The sequence below is a fragment of the Heptranchias perlo genome, chromosome 6 (genome assembly GCF_035084215.1).
Source record: "Heptranchias perlo isolate sHepPer1 chromosome 6, sHepPer1.hap1, whole genome shotgun sequence".
In the NCBI taxonomy this organism is placed as follows: Eukaryota; Metazoa; Chordata; class Chondrichthyes; order Hexanchiformes; family Hexanchidae; genus Heptranchias; species Heptranchias perlo.
Window position 1 is genome coordinate 17,803,935 of NC_090330.1, and position 15,272 is coordinate 17,819,206.

The following is a 15,272-nucleotide window of genomic DNA, read 5'->3' on the forward strand; positions in this document are numbered from 1 at the left end:
GTTCTTTACAGCCAATGAAGTACTTTTGAAATGTAGTCACTGTTGTAGTGTAGTAAACGCGACAGGAAGGGGAGGGGCAAATGGTGCCCATGTAATTATATCTCAGCGAACAGTCGACCCCTTCAGATAAGGAGGGGAGAAAATTGGTGTAGCAAAAAGAATTGGCAGATAAAGAGAAAATAATCAAAAACGTTGTGTGTTTTTAACTGCTTTTCACTAAGTCTCTTATCGGATTTTGAGTGAGGAAGTGGAATTGATGGATCTGTGAAAAAAAACTGCAGTGCAGAGTGCACCACTCTCCCAGTGGCAAGAGTGGAAAATAAGGAGCAGCATGAGAAATCTTAAAGGGACCATTATGGGATAGAATTTCAGGCAAATGATTTTCAGTTTAAGACAGAGAACAGCCATACATGACTTTACATCATGCGCAATTGACACAATGATGCGTTTTGACATAATTTATATCAGCATGCCCTAGTTTTGTAAACAAAAATAAATCTCCAAGCATTTTCTCCTGAAATGGTGCCCCTTTAAATAAATTTTAAAAATTATTCAATGGAAATAAAAGACACGTATACACAATGTAAATATCTGGCACCAGTGAACTTTAATTACAAAGATCCCACAGTGACAAAACAGGAATACGTGATAAACATGACAAACTCACTTTGACTTTTAATGGTTCAGAATAAAAGCTTTCCAAGTACTGTAGTAGTTATAATTTAAATGCCCTGGCACAATAGTTGTGCCAGTGAAACTTAAACAAGTATATAAAAATATGCCATTAAATTCATATCAACAATTAAAGACTGAGAACAGTATGTACAGAAGAGGCAATATATACCATTATTTACAATACACAAAGGTGGCTTCTCCCATTGCCAAGCAATTTGCAATTATAGAAACAAATTTTTGTTCTTTCTCTGTATATAGTTTTATATCATGTCTTTTTTTTACTATTGGCTCTTGAACTCAGTACATGGCGAGTGACATTTTAATGAACTGTTAATCTCAGTGCAGGCTGATGGTTACAAAGCAATGCCTTAATACTCAAACTGACACAACATTAAAGATACCGCTATCCTTTGATTGACCTACATCGAATGGTTTGAGAAGATAGTAAAACATTTTTTTAAAAATAGACTGGTAATTGTATTTTGGGAATGAAAAAAAAACAGGGAACTGCTTGCTGCAGAAGAGTGATCCAACTTGACTGTATTTATTTATGATGTTTTATTCATCATGAATTACATTTAACACGTCTTTTACTTTTAAAAGGGCACTGCCACTTGCTAATATTCCTTGCAAGCCAGGTATATGTAACGATGGAAATCTTATGACATCAGCCAGTCACCAATAAGGTTAACCATCCTAGTGAAAGAACAAAAACACAATGAAACTCTCTGCGCCGCGACGGGTAAATTGCCCACTGTAGTATCCTAGTGGCCCATGTGGAAGACTTGCAAAACAGGCGATTCTTCGCCATACCGTGCCTGTCCCCAAATGCCATTTCAGCCCCCTTTAAAATAAGCTCTCCACAAGTAAATCCAGGGAATACAGTTTCTTTAGTTATTCTTTACTTTGTAGTGTTTTTCTTTTCATCCTTTTATATAAAGGTCTTCAGGTAATGAAACTTTTCATTGCGATATTCGTGAAGATATGTGGCACTTAGTCAGATAAAAATTTTAACACATTGTGTGCATGAAAGGAATATTTAATATTTTTAATAGTGGCAAATAAAGTTCCTATTGGCAATCTGAAAGGGACACAGCGGACAAGCAACTAATGTTCGATTATATTCACAAAGGACAAAGTATACAATCCAGGCACCGAAAGGACCATCGAAAGCTAACTATTACTGTTTAAAACAACCCTGGAGAACACAGACCAAAAGTAGGAAGCAATTACCCATAATGCAGGTCACTTCTGCACGTGCTCCGTACATTACAAACAAAAGTACTGGATTGGAAAGGACTCTGCAGTCCATCTGGCCAATTAAAGAGCGCAACCCTGCTTTTTGCAACTCAAAGTCCCTGAATGTAAAAACTATTCTCTTGACAGCGGAATGGCCTTCTCCCCAGTTCTGAATACATTTCCCTATAATTGATCTACAAGTTTATCACACAGTGATCCTAGGATATCCAGAATAAATGGGGGGAATTTTAACTCACCCCACCTGGTTTCTGCCAGGCAGGGGGGACAGTTAAAATGGAGCGGCAGACTTACCCGCTGTTCTCCCGCCCTGATCCAAGGACACCTGCCCAAAGGTAGTGGGGTCCTACTTTAAATATGCAGATCAGGTCCCGACTACCATTTTAACATTGGCCCGAGCGAAGAAGCATTTGCGGCTTTCCCGCCAGTCTGAAGCAGGCCGCAGCCTAATCACTGGGAGAAGAGGCCCCTGGAGGGAAGTATATTTCTTTCCTTTGTGGGGCTTGGAGGGGCAGGCGTGCTCCTCCACGCCCCACAAAGAAAGTGAAGCCCCTCCCCGCCCGCCCTCCCAACACACACATACCTTGGAGTTGTCTGACTTCTTTTGAGTAGCCTGTTTTTAATGGCCAGGCAGTTGCTTCCGGCCATAATTTAACACTTTACGCACTGGTATAATTCTGGTAAATCTGCGCTGGACCCCCTCCAAGGGCAATGTATCTTTCCTGAACTCCTGGATGGGTAGGCTACTCACTCGGCTGCTTGCCTGCCCAGGAGTTAAAATTCCCCCCTAATGTTTTAAATGGTCACTATAATTCAATTGTGTATTTTAATATTTTAATATAATCTTTGCTGAAGTACTCACCTTTGTTCTGGACTGTTGAGCTGTCAATCCCCACAGGGGGGCAGCTTATAGCACTAGTGTTGCTGGATTCATTTGGTTTCTCTGCCCTAAATTAATTCTTGTCTGTGGATCCTTATCCTGGCTCAAAAGATGGTGTAAGGTTTTCTTTCTAACTATACGTACCAATCCCTATCAAATACATCTTTTTGTTTGTTGTGACTAGTGTCTATCCACTTTGCAAACATAAATATCAGATTTTTTTTTAACCATACAGGTCCATCATTTATCCTTTCCCTTTGGCCCTGTTTCAGGATTCATTGCAAAAAGCACAAAAAGAAAACTGCTCTCATAAAATAGACATACAGGGTATTTGGGAACATACTCAGATGGGGCATTTAAAGGAAATAGGAACAGCAGCAGGCCATTCAGCCTCTCAAACCTGTTCTGCCATTCAATTAGATCATGGCTGATCTGTACCTCAACTCCATTTAAGCACCTTTACTCCATATCCCTCGATACCCTTGCTTAACAAAAATCTATTGATCCGTATCTTGAAAATTTCAATTGACCCAGCATCCACGGCCTTTTGGGGGTGAGAATTTCAGAATCCCCCTACCTTTGCGTGAAAAGGTGCTTCCTGATTTCACTCCTAAGTTCTAATTTTATTATACCCCCTTGTTCTGAATTCTCCCACCAGAGGAAATAGTTTCTCTATATTTACATTATGAAACCTCTTTTATCATTTTAAACACCTCAATTAGATCACCCCTCAACTTTGTAAACTCAAGAGAATGCAAGCCAAGTTTACGCAACTTGTCCTCAAAATTTAACCCCTTAAGACCTGGTATCATTCTAGTGAATCTTCGCTCTACCCCCTCTTTCCTGAAGTGCAGTGCCCCAAAACTGGACAGAAATTGGAGAATATGTACAGTTTTAAGATTAGCTGTATATCAGTCATGCTTAGTACACCTTGACCCCAGTTAATCAGTTTTCCCCACCGTTCATATTTGGCAATCTGCTGTTGAAAACAATTAAAACATTCAGAACTACTATTTCTGATACACCCCCTGCATTCGCAAAACAAATCCTGCCTTTCCTCCCCTTATTGGAGATGTCTTGTCAGGATTTTTAGAAGACTAAATGTAAAACTCACAGTGATGGAAGTTTGAAGTGATTTAATCTCTATATAAGTTTCAGTTAGTTCATTTACTAATTCTGATATATGCCATAAAACATTTAAGTACGTCTATTAGCCCTCTGAGTTCACGGGTTTCTCAACATTTCCCTACATTTTGTACTTGCATATTGCAAACCGCTGTCTGATCTGAAGCTCAATTCTCTTCCCTAATCCCGATGTAAAATACAAATTATATTAAAAGTAAACTTCTTGGCTGGTGAGATCATTTTTCTGGCTTATATTACTGGATTCATTTGAAACAATATACAATTGATTCTATTCCCCCTTAACTGTGTTTTCTGTTTAATTGTACATCCAACATTAGTCTAGGCACTTTATAATTCATTGCTTATACTAGGCAATCTTAATTCTGTCTCCCCTAAATCAGTGTCTTCAGAACTTTAGACTGATACCGTCTCATTTGCTCTCGATCGTTTAAGTTTGTCGAGTTTTTCCAGCCTCCACTCCACCTCAACCTTCTCCAGACATTTAAAAATTATGATATCACCACAGGCCAATCAAAACTTTCTCCATGGTGTGTCTACCATCCTGGGAGGAAATACCATTCTCATTAAAACTTGTGCAACTATTGCTTCATTGGTAGAAGAAACTTAAAGGAAAAGTCAAGCAGCCAATGGAGGCTGTATTGTGCACAGTTTAATAACTGCTTGCTTGGAATGTTGCTTACTGTGAAACTTTTCATGTGATTTTCTTGTAGTTGTTGAATTTCCAGTGTACAGGTACTTAAGCTGCAGTTATGCCGTAGCCATGTGAAATCCAAGGTGGTCTCATTCCGTTTACCAGAAGTCGATCCTGGTGATTTGAGACCTGAATTGTACTACCCACTTTGGGTCATTGCGGAGCTGAAACTGCTTCTCGTCAATACAAAATGCATAGTACAAATAGCCTACTTCTACCTAGAACGACAGCTACTAAAGCACGTTTACCTCGCTCATGGTCAATGAGGACTCTTTCTATGCGTTACAGTGAACAGCTTCCTCAGATATTTTCCAGCCGAGAGCTCCAGCATATGATCTTAAGACTCAGATTTGTAAATGCAATTCAGAATTCCACCACATTCAGAGGATCACTGGTTTAATTAGCACGAATTTACTGCCACTGTTCACAAAACTGATTTCCTAAGTTTACTGCGTATTTAATCGAGCTCAGGATATTAATCGGGCACATTCATTTTGATTTTTTTTTGTTTTAAAACAGATTTGCTGTTTATAAAGAATAAACAATTTTCATTTTTTTATGAACAGGGAAGGAATATGATGCAATTCTAAAAATGACTACCGTCACTGTAAGCTAGTCTTAGATTTGGCAACTCTTATATTTCAACCGATCACCAAATAAACTGGGACATGACCCAGTTGAAATGTTCCCAAACTCTTTGATCTGTACGAATAAAATACCGAGCTTCCGAAAAGATTTTAACATATAAATATTTTTTTCCGTCAAAGCTAGCTGATAATGAAGAATTTCACTGGACAGATTGTAGGCACTGTATAACAACACGAAACACACTTTGCTGATACCCCTGCTGTTAATTCTCCGCAACAGGCTGATCTGACGTCTGTAACCCAGACCCAACAATCTAATTTTAACCTTTTAGACGTTAAAATATCCTGTCCAATAGCAGTACTCTAGTCCTCGTACTGTTGAGTTAAGCAGTTGCTAATTACAGTTTAATGCAATGCATTCCTCTGCTGATTTACGTGGTTCTGGAATCACACCCCATATATAACAGGACCAGGAAGGGGTGAGCAGGGCAGAATTCTACCCTCACACTTCTTAAATATTTAAAACCAATGACTGGCTGCTTGACCTTTGATACAACATTCAGAAAGGAAAACACAGGAGAAGGGAACATACATTATGTATATGCCTTCTGATCTTCAGGTTTCTATCAGACAAAATCATTTTGGAGGAATGTACATGTTTTTATGGGGGTCAAAAATAAAACAGAATGTTCATAATCAGAGAACGTCAGGTTTAATCAGTGGAAGGAACAAAAAAATACTTCAAGTAAATAACATAATCGCTAAAGTAAAATACTTAACATACATAATTATTGGATCCTCGGGGTCTGTACGTGCAGGAGGTGGGTAAACAAAGTTAGAGCACATGGAATTGGGGGTAATATACTGGCATGGATTGAGAATTGGTTATCAGACAGAAAACAGAGAGTAGGAATAAACGGGTCTTTTTCAGGTTGACAGACTGTGACTAGTGGGGTACCGCAGGGATTGGTGCTTGGGCCCCAGCTATTCACAATCTATATCATGATTTGGATGAGCAGACCAAATGTAATATTTCCAAGTTTGCTGATAACACAAAACTAGGTGGGAATGTGAGTTGTGAGGAGGATGCAGAGGCTTCAAGGAGATATAGACATACTAAGTGAGTGGGCAAGAACATGGCAGATGGAATATGATGCGGAAAAATGTGAAGTTATCCACTTTGGTAGGAAAAACAGAAATGCAGAGTATTTTTTAAATGGTAAGAGATTGGGAAATGTTGATGTTCAAAGGGACCTGGATGTCCTTGTACATGAGTCACTGAAAGCTAACATGCAGGTGCAGCAAGCAATTAGGAAGGCAAATGGTATGTTGGCCTTTATTATAAGAGGATTTGAGGACAGAAGTAAAGATGTCTTACTGCAATTATATAGGGCCTTGGTGAGACCGCACCTGGATCACTGTGTACAATTTTGGTCTCCTTGCCCAAGAAAGGATATACTTGCCATAGAGGGAGTGCAATGAAGGTTCACCAGACTGATTCCTGGGATGGCGGGATTGTCGTATGAGGAGAGATTGAGTAGACTAGACCTGTATTCTCTAAAGTTTAGAAGAATGAGAGGTGATCTCATTGAAACATACAAAATTCTTACAGGGTTTGACAGGGTAGATGCAAGGAGGATGTTTCCTCTGGCTGGAGAATCTAGAACCAGGGGTCTCAGTCTCAGAATAAAAGGTAGGCCATTTAGGACTGAGATGCGGAGAAATTTCTTCACTCAGAGGGTGGTGAATCTTTGGACTTCTCTACCCCAGAGGGCTGTGGAGGCTCAGTCACTGAGTACATTCAAAACAGAGAGCGATAGATTTCTAGATATTAAAGGCATCAAGGGATATGGGGATGGTGCAGGAAAATGGCGTTGAGGTAGAAGATCAGCCGTGATCTTGTTGAATGGTGGAGCAGGATCGAGGGGCCGGATGGCCTACTCCTGCTCCTATTTCTTATGTTCTATGTTTGTACTGCCCATTGGTATGGAGAACAGGCTAAATGCACTCTGCACCCAACAGGGCGGGCGGCTGTGTATGTGTCATACCAGAAATGCAATTGTTATCATTTCCAGGTTTTAACCCTAATTTTTGGACTTTTTCTTCCAAGGGATAGTTATCAGGTGTAACCCTACACCACAAATGAAAGGCTTAGATCCAAATCAATGAATAAAATAAACAGATATTGGGCTAAATTTTTGTCTTCACTGCCTTGTCTTCTGAGAGCACTAAAGAAAAACATTTACCTTAATCTCATTCATATGAAGAATGCACTTTTAGTTGACTATGTATTTAAGTATGATTATGATAGCATTAGAAATCTTTCGTTAAGCTAACAAACAAAACTATTGAAGGCCAAAGCTGAAGGCATGTGGACATCAGTAACAGAGTTTACGTTCTACTTGCGACACCTTCGATTCCCTTTCTCTTTGACCCTCAAAGTTATTCAAGTATCCTCTTGCACTGTCATAAATAAAATAGCCGTCATAAAATATCCTACCCAATTATTAAAAATAAAAACAGAATATGTTAGAAATACACAACAGGTCAGTCGGCACCTGTAAAGAGAAAAGACAGTTTATAACGTTTCGAGTAAGTATCTTTCATCGATGCAATTATTAATTGTATTGGAATTTCCAAATAGTGTCTTCTGCATTTGAGCTGATTTAAGACCAAACATCTCACAATATAACTGTTGTTTTATTACAGAATTGGTATGGGGAAGGGGGGGGGAAATGAAGTTCCACAGGGAGATGGGCAAAAAGCACATGGGAGAAACAGCACTGAGTTAACTAAGATTGAGATCCACGTACTTCAGTCAAGCAAATCACTCTTGCATTTTCAAAACTCACTACACAGAATGAACAACCAAATTAAGCCACAAAATGTAAAACAAACTTTTGTCAAATTTCTAGAGATACTTTAAAAAAAGATAAATGCATAAATTAAGTGCTGTAAAAGATAACTAAGTTAAAATAAACATAAATACTGTACAGGAGGACCAATATGGTACATCTGACCAAAAGATAGCTTCAACTATGATTGCGGCCTTTGACAGATTGAGGTGATTGTGTGGCACTAATTAACGGGTGCTTCTGCAAATGTCTGAATGTCCTCTGGTTGAATGGTTCTAAACAAGTGATGGTCCTCCATGATCTTGGCCACATATTGCACATTGTCATTTTACACGCGCTCTCTGGCTTCTGTATAAACTGGCTCCATTCTACGAAGAAGGCAGTAGAACACACCCAAGCACACACGCACACACTACTGGAACGCTGCAGCTGTTGATATACAATGAGGTACTTACGATGCCATTCTTCAGTCCTCTGAATGAACGTGACAGTACATGGAAAGACATTTGTGTGGTGTCCAAATGAAGATAATACTACAAACACAATTCTCTCTCATGCAGATTCACTGAGAATGAATGTTCACATAAATGTTTGTCTTAGGTATGTTAGTACATACACATATGTCACGATGAGTTCCATTTTGTGGTTCATATAAATATGACACATTAGACTGAGGTCTTCTGATCTCCAAAAGGCCTCTTTGCTTCAAACAGCAACAAAAAACAGAAGTCCACTGTCACAATATCCATGCAGACCACCAAGATTGTCTTAGACAGGTTCCCATAGATGGACTTCTTATTGGAAATTATTATTTGGAGGTTACTTGAAACATAATCATGTTGCCATCAGGTTGAAGCACAGATATAGATTCCCCATGATTGCTCCTAAAAGGTACGGTCAGCGTTTCACCATTTGGTAAAATAGGTAAGAGATAAAGGGGAAGGGAGTTCCTGTCATAAATGAAGACGGTATCCTGTACAAAGTATGATTCCCATAATCCCGTGCCATTTTGTTTTTGTTTAACTTCCTGTGACACATTGCATCATTTCTTGGTCCCAAACTTAGTGACTTTTTTTTCATCAATGGGAAGCCATAAATATCACAAATGATGATAAGGGGTCTACTCTCTCTAGTTCCACTAGCTCATTCAAAAAAAACCCAACTGTGTGCCATTTCACATCCACGTCACACTGTGCGACACAGAATATGGCATCGCAACCATTGCAGAAAACTCAGGCTGAGCATTTCACAATCTGTAGACATGTCTTAAGACTGCTGATCATTCACTCAGGGTCCTGCTCGTGTACAGTAAAAAACAAACAATGCGCACAGAGACTAAATGCCCAAGCATTAGACAAAGCACACTGGGAGACAAACAATAACAGTAGTCTTGTAGCCAACACTAGGCTTCACTCTTCTCAAACACGCCACAGAAGCAGATGGTTGGTGCTATCATCACGGCCGACAGTCTCGCTACTATTGGTAAGTCGGAAGTCTTCATACCCGTCTCCTCCACTGATCACCAGCATGTTGGTCTTTAATGGAATAATGGCAGACGATCGGCGTCTTACCGAATCTCGCTTCTGTGAACCAACCAGTCTTTCACTACCTGTGCAGGATCGACCTAGAGTTTTAAACAGACAGTTAGACTTTATACAAAGACATTTCATCAACTACACTGGCTATGTTTTAACCTAAATCTGTCCTAAAAAAATTCAATGTACTAAAAATAAAAAATAATTATTAAAGGTAACCTGCAATTTTTTTTACATTCCCAGTAAGGCAAAAATTCACATTGAACGTCAAGGAAATAAGAAATTTTGAGAACAGGAAAAGATCAAGTGGATCAACAAGCTTGTTCCTTTTGATTAATCTCAACCTTACCTTCCTGCTTTCTCAACTTGTCCCTCTATTCCCTCCTTCTCCAGAAATACATCCAGTTGATTTTTCACCCAATTATCTTATTTGCTGCGGTGACCTTCCCTGGTAAATCATTCCGTACGTATATTGTACTTTGGGTGAAATAGTTCTGCTTGAATTTCCTATTTACTTTTACTTTCTGTAATGTTAAATTATGTCCACCAGCTTTTGAACTATTTTATCAGAGTGAATAATTTACCCAGATGAATTTTATCCTTCTCATAGGACATTTTGAAGTCTCATATTTTCAAGCAAGAACAACCTCAGCCTCCTCAACCTTTCCTCATAACTTTGACTCTTGAGTTCTAGTATCGTTTTGGTTGACCTTCGATGCACCCTCCTCTTCCTCCACACAGTACTTCAGATGTGGTCCAACCAATGCCTTATACAGGAACATCACCATCTCTTTCAATTTGCATTTTATCCCTCTACTAATGTACCCTGTACCGTGTTTGTCTTTTTCACTGTAGCCAAGCCCTGGGCTGATGATTTTAACACAATAACCCCCAAGTCCATTTCATAATCCATTCAAAATGTACACAGTCCCCACGTTTGTTCCTGTACTAATTAATTTACATTTATCCCCACAACAGAATTGTTGGGTGCGATAGTGCAACAAAGGCATCAATTTTTAAAATTATAAATACTTAAAATACCATGTCCAGTCTCATCACACAAGCATCATGATCTGCCTTGACCTGCCTATATTATATGCTGTGGTTTGCAAAAGCCATGATAATACAGATCAAGTCATAACATCTAATAAATCTGACTCCCGAGGACAGTGCAATGAAGATTAAGTGCACAGATACATATTCCCAGCTACTCCTTCCCCCTTCTGTTCATCAAAAGAAAAGGCCTTTGTTAAGAAGTAAGGGCCCCGATATTTACGGGGAGGCAAGGAGGGAACTGGGGCGGGGAGGGGGCGCATGTCAGCGCCCAGAAAACCTGGCAATGCCGGGAAGGCAGAGGTCCTGACTTCATTAGAATTTTTTTACTCCCATTCTCGCCCGGCAGCCGGCCATTTTGAGAGGCTGGCTGGCTGGAAAGCCTGATGTAGAAGGCCGCAGCTGGGGACGGTCCCCGGCAAACGAGAAGATCGGGGGGTGGTGGGGGAGGGCAGCAGATCGCGGGGGTGGTCGGCAGATTGCAGGGGTGGGGAGGCGGGTCGGCAGATCGCGCGTTGGGTGGGGGGGTGGAAATCGCGGCAGATGTGCTTGAGGAGCAGGAGAAGCACTCTTGCTCCTCCTGGTCCACAAGCAGTGCTGGAAAAGCACTTACCTGCTGGATCTGGCAATTCCCACCTCCCTTCAGCTGCTACGTTTCCCGACCCAGCTGGCCAGCATTGAATTTAAACGGTCATCAAAATCTGAGGAATGCAGCCTCATTTCAATATTAAAATCACTGACCCGTCTCTCCAGAGCGGGTTACTTGGCCGTCCACAAACCTGCCATGGTAAAACTGGATGTAGGCGTGTTTGTGGCGGGTTGGGGTCGGGTTTCACATATTTAACAATTCCCCCCCCACCCCGCCCAAACCCAACCCTCTCCCGCCCGTCGTGGGGGTCTGAAAATTCCCCCCAAGCTGTTTTAAAACCAGAAAGAGTGAAAAAAAATCATAGTGAGCAATAGTTATTTGTTGTGTAGAATGCAAGGTTTGTAAACACAGCAAAGCCCTCTAGTTCCGGGAGAACAGTCTCTACAATACTGCCACTCAGAGCACTGAACCTTTTACAGGAGAGACGGACCGGATTAATCAGACATAGGAGAGTTCTGGGGACTAATATCCACCAGGAAGTACAGTGAGTCACACAGCCTTACTCAACAGGCAGTGACAAACTGACAAAAGTTATCACTTTCTAATTCTAAGCACTGAAGGGATAACTACACCATATTTACAATTCTGTAAACTTGCTCGCCATTTTTATATCTTTCCAAGCAGCTGAAATCAGAATTACACATAGCGCAATTATGTACAGAAAGTTCATTCTTAATCCATGTTTTATTTATTTACATTCTCCCCCTTCCCGTATGCCTGTATTCCACAGTCAACAAGGTTGACTCCCAAGCTGCTGTCATTGCTGCCTTGAGGTGCCCAGGAAGTTTCTCCAAATCAACGTCCTCTGGTGGGCAGGAAGAACTTATGCCGGAGAAACCTCCTCTAATTTGATTAAACTAAAGGCCTAGAAATTGGATTGCGCCCGAATCAGGGTGCGATCACGGTGCTGCGCATGCTGCACGTGCCCAATAAGGCCGGCGGCAGAATCACGGCAAATCGATCCGCCGGCCAAGGACCTCAGTAGAGTCCGGGAACGGGAGGGTGGGGGCATGTTATGGCCGGCAGCAGTCCGAGGATTTAATGTGGAGCCGGGAGGAGTTTGGCTGCTCTTCCCGGCTCCATAATAAGGTAAGTAAAAAAAAGTGAAAACTTACCTATTGAGTGGCAGCCTCCAGCGGCCACTTTAAGGGCCACCGGTTTGGCTGCTAAGCGCCTGAAGAAACTGACCCCAGCATGCACGGCGCTTGCTGCGGTCACTTGCAATCGAATTTTGCAAAGGCATGAGGCCCCCTGTTTGCTTATGCAAAGGGCCTAACACCTGTTTCAGGCACGTGCCCTGGACGCCGATGGAGGAGCCCTAACCAATATGACGCATTGTGCTACAGATTGAGTATGTGCACGCCACCCACTATATCAGACACTTAGGTGCCCGTTTTATGCCTGTAAAACAGACGCAATGTGATCCAATCTCTAGGCCAAAGTTTCTTTACGCATACACATGAATGCAATGTAAATATGTAAAAATTTGAAAATATTAATGTTTAATAGACTATTTCCAAACTTTGGAACGTATGAAAGAACACCATTAGCACTGAATGTTAGTTAAACCTGGGATTGAATTTCATTACCTTTGGATTGAGCGTCCAATATCCTACACATCCACCCGGACCAATTTAGATCAATCTATCTGGACCAATTTATTTGGGCCAAGGTGGACTGATCTATCTCCACAAACTTGGACCAATCTATCTGGAATTTTTGGAACAGTGGCTTTACCTGGTCAGACACAAATACCACACCCTCACCACTGTGGGGGACATCGTTCAGCATATGTACAGCTTAGTGTTAGACTAAAAGCAGAGGAACAGCAGAACAAGTCCCTCAGTTTCCAGTACACCACATCCAAACCTGAATCAGAACTATGAAGCATATAAACTAATATAAAACCACTGCAGCTCATGTTCTAACTCTGCCATTATTCCTCAGTTTGATGATAAATACTTTGATGGCAGTACAGCACTACTGTGTTTTCCCAAATATAGTTATACATAGCGTGCAGATGTATTTTCAAACTGTAGATGGCAACTGACTGTGATCAAATGAAATCAAAGGCAATGAAGCTTTCTCGTGGCCCCGATGTCTGGGAAAAGTTCTTTAAAAAGTTGAATTACTAGAGCAGACTCAGAAAACTTGCCTGGATCCCTTGCTGGTGGGAAAGTGAGATCGAAGATTTCTGGCAACTCAATGGCTGTGAGAAATCGAACGTGTCCCGTGTGCCCATGAGCTGATCCCATGGGTATTAAGGGTGTCCTGAGGGAGGTGGTGTTGGCAGTGACATGGGGAACAGATAGTGTTAACACCACGCCAGCACTCGTTCCAATCCAGAGAAGGTCTTTACAAGCAAGTAGGGCAGTAATCCGTAAGCAGGCAGCCTTGTGCTGACGAATAATGGCATCAGAACCTGTTGGGGAGAGGAAATCCTGATTATACACCATGCTGTAGGGCTGGGTAAAAGCCTAAACTAGGATACATAGATTAGATTTTATGTATAGTGCACTAAAGTTGGACTATACTGTGGTATCTTCCAACACATACAATGCTAACTATTGTTTATCTACAGATCTTACCTAGTTCTACATTCCGTATTCTTCCTCTCTGTAATATTAGTTAAAAGGTAGCTCAAAGGGGAGATGATTATCTAAAATATTTTAAATTGTCAGCAACATTTCATGAGTTTCTGATAGATTCATTGAACTTAGGAGTTCTGGTAACAATAAGGAAGACTTTTCTTTCAATTTGATGGGCTAGTGTTATATAATGAAAAGTCCTCTTCACAGGGAGACAGTCACCTACTTCTCTCAAAGCCAACCCTCCTCCCCCAGTGGCTGGTTGCAGAGTAGCATTGGCAGATGACTTGGGGTGCAGGCCACCTCTTACTCTTAGTCAGGGAAAGTACACGGTGCAGACAGGCCAACAGAAGATGGCAGGGCAGAATATCTCCTCACTGAGATACTGGATTTCTAAAGCAATGCTTGAAAATATAATAATGAGACACCAAAGTCTGAAAACACATTTGAAAAACAGAAATAACTAGAAACCTGCTAGATAAAATCCTTTGGCCGGACTGTGTAACTTTAGTGAGAGACCCAGGCCTGGGAAGCTGTGGTGAGCACTGAAACCTATTTTGAGTAACAGTTTGCCTGGTTGTTGTGCCAAGCTATGAGCAGAGGGGCAGCAAAAGAGGTAAGTAGTCTTTCCAAATTAGATAGAAAAAATATTTTATTTATATGTAAATATAGTTTTAAAAATCCAAATGTAGTGAATTTTCAATTGAGTTCTGATGAAAGGTTATCAACCTGAAACATTAACTCTGTTTCTCTCTCTACAGATGCTGCCTGACATGCTGAGTGGAGGCCAAGTCATTGAATATATTTAAGAAGGAGCTAGATAGATTTCTAGACACTAAAGGCATCAAGGGGTATGGGGAGAGAGCGGGAATATGGTATTGAGATAGAGGATCAGCCATGATCATTTGAATGGCGGAGCAGGCTCGAAGGGCCGAATGGCCTACTCCTGCTCCTATTTTCTATGTTTCTATGAGTGTTTCCAGCATTTTCTGTTTTTATTTTTGGAATTTTCAATGTGTCTTGACTATATTCTCACATTTGGCAGCACACTCCAATATTCCCCACACATAATTACTCCTATGCACCTCCTGACTATGCAATGCTGTCAGGCAGGGCAGGGCTGGGGGAATGCAGACAGTGCACAGAATCGAGGCACACAACATTAAAGGGCCTTCGGCCAATCAGTGCTTAAAAGAACAATTCATATGCAATTCGATATTTTTATTACACTGATCCTGTTTTTTTAATTCTTCCCCCACTCCCAATTTTCTCCCCTCCTTACTGAAGGCACTGACCGAGGTGAGGTACAGTGTCCTGGGCACTTGGTACTCTGAGACCTCATCTGTGTGACCTTCT

The 15,272-nt window shown here is 41.1% G+C and overlaps 1 protein-coding gene across 1 annotated transcript in view; it reads right to left on the reverse strand.

Annotated features, from left to right (window-relative positions):
* Window positions 1-588: 588 nt before the first annotated feature.
* LOC137322793 (rho guanine nucleotide exchange factor 17-like) overlaps window positions 589-15,272 on the reverse strand; it is a 395,934-nt gene continuing 381,250 nt past the window's right edge. The window contains exons 20-21 of the mRNA XM_067985863.1: window positions 13,484-13,750; window positions 589-9,715 (exon numbers count right to left, since the gene is read on the reverse strand). Of these exons, the coding sequence (XP_067841964.1) occupies window positions 9,510-9,715; window positions 13,484-13,750 (473 nt within the window). The 3' untranslated portion in view covers window positions 589-9,509. The remainder of the gene's footprint in view (window positions 9,716-13,483; window positions 13,751-15,272) is intronic.